Source organism: Engraulis encrasicolus, chromosome 4 (assembly GCF_034702125.1).
Source record: "Engraulis encrasicolus isolate BLACKSEA-1 chromosome 4, IST_EnEncr_1.0, whole genome shotgun sequence".
NCBI classification, from domain to species: domain Eukaryota; kingdom Metazoa; phylum Chordata; class Actinopteri; order Clupeiformes; family Engraulidae; genus Engraulis; species Engraulis encrasicolus.
In genome coordinates, this window is record NC_085860.1 from 48,700,959 (window position 1) to 48,708,458 (window position 7,500).

Below are 7,500 nucleotides of genomic sequence, written 5' to 3' on the forward strand. Positions count from 1 at the left end.
AGGCACTCAAAAAGTCAATTACGCAATGACAAACAAACTCAATTGTAACCACCTTTTTTCAACCACAAAGAACGAGAAGGAAAAATCAGCATCATCATTATCATCACACACGCATGCACGCACAGACGGACGCACACACGGACGGACGGACGCACGCACGCACACGCATACGCATACGCACACAGGTACATACAGTATAAGAGATCCTGCCATCTCACTACACGCCAACCAGCCCAGACCATCTGCCGTTGTGAGGACACATTAGAAACTCACCTGAGAATTCCCCTTGTGTGATGTCCGGTGAGCTGACCGCCTCTGTTTCAGTGTAAGAGAGAGTGGAATCTGACAGATCTGTCAGGGGAAAAGAAGAGCACCACACACTTACACATCTGGACAAAACCTATGTATGCACTCAAAACCTCTGAAGACTCAGAAGTAAGGATGGGCAACGAGGCAAAAAAACAGAGATCACAATCCATTTCTCATATTCTTGGATATAATTTCTTGATCGTCATGTTTCCTAATAATCAAAAAAAATAATCATTTTTTGTATTAAAGCAAATATCATTAATTTGTCAAATATATTGCATTCATATCTGATATCATTAGGCCTATACTTTGGTCTTTCCTCTCATCTCTGTTATCAAATGAGTTATGTTTGTTTATGACTTTGTCCCTGTATAACAATGCCTATCAAAATCAGATTAATAAGTCATGCATTATTATTAATGTGTGTGTGTGTGTGTGTGTGTGTGTGTGTGTGTGTGTGTGTGTGTGTGTGTGTGTGTGTGTGTGTGTGTGTGTGTGTGTGTGTGTGTGTGTGTGTGTGTGTGTGTGTGTGTGTGTGTGTGTGTGTGTGTGCGCGCGCGCGTGTGTGCGTGTGTGCGTGTGTGCATGTTTGATACCACATGTGTGCTTGATGATAATATTGTTGTTTGTTTGAAGAAGACAGAGAACCAGCACCCCTTTTGTTTTGGAAAGCTCAAATCACCACGGCTATGGTATGTACCTACACCACTCTCTGAACTGCAGTGTAGACCTCATACACACTGGAGATTTCCCCGGCAAGATGTTCCCCATTCCCCAACGTTAGCAGCTATTACCTTACTGAAGAACTTACTCAAGGACAACTCAGAGAGCATGATTAGCATTCAGTACTTACTGTTTGCTGTTCATGTTTAGTCCACACAGTGTATGCAGGTAGCCTATGTATTTACTCACACACTGCATACATGTACCACATAGTGCATGTCCAGTATGTATGAATTTAGTGCAGGACAACAAAAAGTGCAATACATTTTGGTAATTTAATGTACACTAAATATATTGTACATAGGCTTTTGGTTATATATTATATTTGGTTACCTCACCCTGTCTGCATATATTCTGGTAAACCTCAGGGCAACTCACAGTGCAGGCCTGCAGGCTGCATTAGGTCATAGTCAACACCATTTCTTTACCACACACTACGGCACAACTCACTTTTTCGTAAACTGTAACCATAATAGGGATTCTGGTAAAAAAAAAAAAAAAAAGCGGTTGTAAACCAACTGAAGTTATTTTCCCGTCCCAATCAGCCTCACCCACTCCCTCCTCCATGTGGTGCCAGTGTTGCCAGATTGGGCGGGTGCCCGCCCAATTGGGCTGCTTGGGATGAGCGTCGGCGGGCAAAAACGGGAAAAATTGGCAATTTGGCGTTTTTTTAAGCCGTTTTGGGCCCATAGAAGTCAATGTAATTTGTTGAATTTGGGCGGAATTTAGCGCATTTTGGCGGTTTTTGAGAACCTTTTGGGCGGGATTTGGTCAGACACATCTGGCAACACTGTGTGGTGCCTCCAACAGTGGTCCCCACACTCATGCCATCACTCCTGACCAAACGCTGCCGACTAAACACTGCCTGGCAACAACAACAGAATCATCAACATCCCTTAAAGTGATACTGTCCCATTTTTGGAAATAAGCTTATTTTACACCTCCCCTTGAGTTAAATAATAGGGTTTTACCTTTCTCCTGTACTTTCAATCGTTCTCTGGGTAAGGCAGTGCAAATTTTACCTCCAAGCTAGCAATTAACATTGAGTCCTATGAGACCAGCTGGCGGCTAACTGGTGTCATAGGACTCAATGTTAACTGCTAGCTTGCAGGTAAAATTTGCACTGCCATACCCGGAGAACGGTTGAAAGTATAGGAGAACGGTAAAGCGCTGAGCCTATGTTATAACCTTACTGTCGCGAAAAATTTAATGACTATGTCTTAATCTGTTACTTGAGGCTCTCTGTACTGTCATAGCAATGTTGTTATGATGTAGTTGAGTATTTTCTGCAAACAGTGAATAGGCCCGCCGACGACCCCATCTGCAGTTAGAGGCTACCTTAGATAGTGCTGTGTTGGGTGAGTACCCCTACCAACCAACCAACACTTCCCCCCCTACTAACGCACACACACACACACACACACACACACACACACACACACACACACACACACACACACACACACACACACACACACACACACACACACACACACACACACACACACACACACACACACACACACACAGGTGGTACCCAAAGCCTCAGCTCCAGTGAGTCCACTGTAGTCTCACAACAAAGTGGACACACAGTCAGTCACCAGAGTCAAATGACCAATTCCAGTCCATACAGGGCCTTCTGCAAACAGGGCCTGGCCAGCAAGTCACTGACTGACTGATGCGCGCGTGTGTGACTGTTGTGGATGTTCTGTCGATATGCACTGCTAACAGTGGGCTGTTAACACAGCCCTAACTCTTCCCTTAACCCTAACCCTAAACAATGATCCAGCCTTAGCTTGTAGCATAGTCGCTTGATGGGTAGGCCATATAGACAACACATTGGACCCTCCAGAGCTTGTTGGAGGCACCGGGCCAAACCAACACTGCTCTGTGCCTCTGCTCTCGTTTGACTGAAATCACCGGATGAGTTCCACCATTGGTTCTGCCCCAAACGGGCCTACTGAAACGAGAGGGCCGCTCACTGACTGAAAAACTGGTCATTGGTTGGCTGAAGGCTGCCGGACCTGACCGTCCAGAGTTGGCTGGAGGCACCGGCTGGACTGACCAACCCATCCAGCACCACCACCACCACCACCACCACCCCTGCTCCGCTCCGCTGTGCTCTACCCGCCTGCCCGCCCGCAGGGCTACCACACAAATTCCTGGTCACTGTGCCTAATTGCCACCATTAAAATTCTTCTCGTTGTTCTACTTCTGCCCCGTGCACCCCTGCTCTCCCACCCCAACACACGCACGCACACACACACACACACACACACACACACACACACACACACACACACACACACACACACACACACACACACACACACACACACACACACACACACACACACACACACACAAACTAGACACAGCGCCACAAAGCCAGGGGCCTGTAATTCTACCAGAGGATAGTGGCTCCAACACAATACCAGTTTGCTGTGTTGCATTTGTCTCGCCTCTCAGCTAGCATATATTAACCCATTAGGACATAGTCCCTGTTATAAATTAGCTGTTATCAGAATGACAATGTCATAATGTATTACTAAAGGCCCTGTGTGCTGTCATGGTGGTGTAGTACAATGGTAGTTCATTTTTTTCAGTCACTATTACAGTGCTCCACTGATGGAACAGCACACATGAAAAGGCTACATCTTCAGAGGACAACACTAGGTTTTCATAGCAAGTGCACTCAGATATTCTAGTCAGTATCTCTGCATCCCCGTGATTTTGGATGAGCTTGATAGTCTTAGAAAAACATATATGTGCTGCGGGCCCACAATCCTGAGGAAGATTGGATTAAGATTCCCCCTGCGTGGGGACGGTTCCCCTCTACAGTAACAACAAAGCATCTTAATTTGGCTGGGGTAGGCTGGGACATAAAGTTTATTTTCTGAATACTAACCATTCAACCATTCAAGATTTTTTTTTTCATGACGGTTAGCCTAAAACACTAACATTGTTCTTTTATGGACCTATACATACATGAAGCGAACAAAAACAAAAATGTTTTACAATTTTGTCAGAATAATTTGGCGGATATGTCTTAATAAATCTGAACGTAGCCTAGCCTCTACTCTATTCCCTCTACCACTGCAGCAAGCATGTATGGACAGCCTGCTTGCTGATGGTACACTTTGTTAAAGGCTACCATTTCGAGGGGGAAGAAAATGTGAAACGCGAAGACATGATTATATGGTTGGCAGCTTTTTCCAGCTCATTCCCATGCGCTGAGCATAGAGGCAGGGCTTGGTGGGACTTACCCAGTGGCTTGTGTTCTTCTCTGGGAGAAAGTCTGGAGTAAGGAGGGGGAGGCGACTCTGAAACAAACAAACAAGCAAACAAACAAAAAAAGCTGAGTTAAAGAACTGCCACCTCTCTTGTCAATGAAGTTGCTTCAAGTTTGCATTTAACTAAATAAGTACCTGTTTTGATTGTAAGTTGTCATAAATCAGAGAGAAAATGTTCCATCAGATCACCGTTTATCAAAAACCTGCGTAACAACAACTCCTCAAGTCCACAAGGTTATCAAGCAATGAGACAAGATACAAGAGCATAGCAATATATGGAAAAACATTCAAACATACTAAATATCAACCAGTTATTTGTCTATTTATGAATTTGAGTACCAATGGTGGGAAAGCGTTAGCTTTATGGTCATTTCTTAGAATTATGTTTTTGGGTGTCCTCAATAAAAGTGAAAGACTGTTCTCCACAGTGTTGAAACAATCAACAGTGTGCTCTTCCCTCTTTTTGTGTGTCTGTACAGTATTTTTGTGTAGCCTACTTGTCTTAAATTTGCCTTCATTTTAATTGACTATTGTGTCTGCTTCATTAAAATGAAACCTATTGTTTCTGTTCGGGTAAATAGCAGGAGGAGTTAGGCATAGCCAGTCCCACTTTTATCAAAGTTGTGTCTGCTACCACTGACTGCTATCACAGTAGCCCCTATGTTGAAACGGGCCCATATCACAGAGGCAATTTTTTGTAGTTACGGTAAGAGAATTACCGAAGCGTAAAAAAGCATCAAACCCATAATTTACAACTTCAAAGACGCATACTTCTTTTATAATCTTCTTTTTGCAAAAACATGTTAACACCTGAGCAGCAAAAACATGCCGGCTTCTCCTGTTAGACAGCAGTGTGTCAGTTACAGCTGATTTACTGCCTGAAACTAATATGGACAGACAAGGTGTGTAGCCTACTGTGGGGTAGGCTATCCAAGAAAAGCAATAGCCTAATGTCAGATATTCAGGTAAGGAGAGGAAATGGAGATTCTGAGATCAAGGAATGGGTATCAGGTAATGTACAGCTCTGTCTACATCTATGAAAGAGGAAATGTGTATTGACTTAATGTCACAACGTGCTGTCTCATATTAGATGATCATAAAATAGAGAGCAAATAAGCAGGTACAATTCTCAGCCGAAAAACGCGCAAAGAGGGTGGCAACAGCATGGAGAACTTATGGACCTAAGTGTTGTCTAATATGCTGACAGGTTTATTTTGTACTTTATTTCAACAGCGTGGACATGTTAACTAATTAGACTATCAAGTAAAAATATATATTCTGATTCAATAGCATTCTAAAATGTAGATCAACACAAAGTCTACCTCAAGCATTTAAAAAAAAATGCACAGATTGGAGTTATCACAACTCCTAACTAATAATGAGAAGAACAGTAACAAGTAACAACAGCAAAAGTTCAACGGCAAAGGAGGGCAAACTTTCTAACAGTCAGTGACCTCGTCTATGGGGGAAAGGGAAAGAAGGCAGAGTAGTGGCTGGCTCTTTAAGACTGGCGGCAGTGATTTGCCAGGATGCTAACTCAGTCCCTCGGATCCACACAGCTAGTCTGCCTGGCGCCAGCACTATGCTAACTGTATATTATCACCGCTCCTCAGCTAAATAGCATGGGGGACCTCTTCGGGAAAAGGGCTTTTAAAGCGCAACTTGAAACTGATCTCATTTCAAAGGGATAATGCCTGGGCAAATAAAAGAAGGACAAAATGGGGTTTTGTCTGTTTTAAATTCTAATGTACTTTGCGTAAAACTTGTGTGTGCACGTCTGTTTTCTTCAGGAGAGTGGTTCAAAGTTTATTTTAAAGACCGGACAGCAGGCACAAGTTTCCTGCAAAGAAAGGCCCATCTATTCCGCCGTGTGTCCTAAACAAATACACATTTGGCTTCTTTGAAATATCTAGACTATATGAGGGTCTTCAGCTGGTAAGTCCTAAGGTATACCTACCCAATCTGAAGGTAATGTCTGTAAGACGTTTGCGTCCAAGTCTTCACAGGCAACGCCTTGTGAATGCAAGGCCTTTATTATGGCAAAGCCATGTGACATACAAAGTTGTTTAAGGAATACTGTCAAATCGAATTAACATTGTCGTGCCTAGGGATGTGTTTTCCTTGCATTAGAAATGCAAATTTGACTCGGGAAGGAAATGGTAACTTGAAAAAGCCATTAACTATCCCCGAAGGTCTCTGTCCACAACAGCCTGAAAGAAATGGCACCTTTATCGGGCCACGCATGAGCGCATACGAGCTATGTATGTTGCAGCCCCGGCAAGAGGGGTGAGAGGGGGCTCTCTCTACCCCTGGTTCCCCACTGGCCTCTGAGCCCACAACGTGCCCAATACCAGCTGAAATGCCCAGCAATTTCCCGAGGAATAGTCTGGCGCTTATGAACTTTTGGGCATGCGCAAATGCCCTGCCTTGCTATCACGTCTTTCCCAAAAATTTCCCAAAACGCGATCACTTTTGAATAATTGTGTGCACAATATGCACCATACCTACTGTAAAGATGTAAGACAGTGTTAATTCAGTGTTGTTTAAATTGGCTATGAAGTCCGTCTGCCATATCACAGAAGAGGGAAACAAACTTGAAAGCGAAAGACGGCCAGACTGTCGTGCGAACCGCTAATCACACAAATGTGCCTGTACCCCTGCCGGTTTCCAATCAGTTTAAAGATCTCTCTTGTCGTGTCTCTGAATCAGGCTGTCCTACGGGTCACAGCCTCTCTTGGCTCCAGTAAACACGGATGTTATGGAAAGATACAGGGACACTGCCAGCACCGGAGACAGAAATACCGATGCCCCCCGCTTTACAAGCGATATTGCACGTGGTCAGCGGGTCACCGGGGCCAGGCGTCCGAATGTCACAGGTCGGCCAGACTACAGCTCCAACTTGGCACATTGGCCAATTCGCCACGGGTGGATGCTGCAGCGACATGGACATTTAAGCACAACACTCGAACGCCAGTATGGTACCACCTGGGGTCCGTTGGAGAGAAGTCAGCAGGCATAGACTGCTTTAAAGTCCATTCGAAAGCTTTGAATACATGAACTAAACAGGACTGAGCTGTTTCTCCCACCCTGTGTGATCACATAACTGTTTTACGATCAGTGAAACTGCTAAAATCTAATCAGCTCATCTGCATGGTCATAAATCGACAATAATGTA

The 7,500-nt window shown here is 44.2% G+C and overlaps 1 protein-coding gene across 1 annotated transcript in view; it reads right to left on the reverse strand.

The window, feature by feature from the left end:
• LOC134447901 (mothers against decapentaplegic homolog 6-like) overlaps positions 1-7,500 on the reverse strand; it is a 60,878-nt gene that overhangs the window by 51,188 nt on the left and 2,190 nt on the right. Inside the window, exons 2-3 of the mRNA XM_063197615.1 lie at positions 4,299-4,355; positions 274-351 (exon numbers count right to left, since the gene is read on the reverse strand). Of these exons, the coding sequence (XP_063053685.1) occupies positions 274-351; positions 4,299-4,355 (135 nt within the window). The remainder of the gene's footprint in view (positions 1-273; positions 352-4,298; positions 4,356-7,500) is intronic.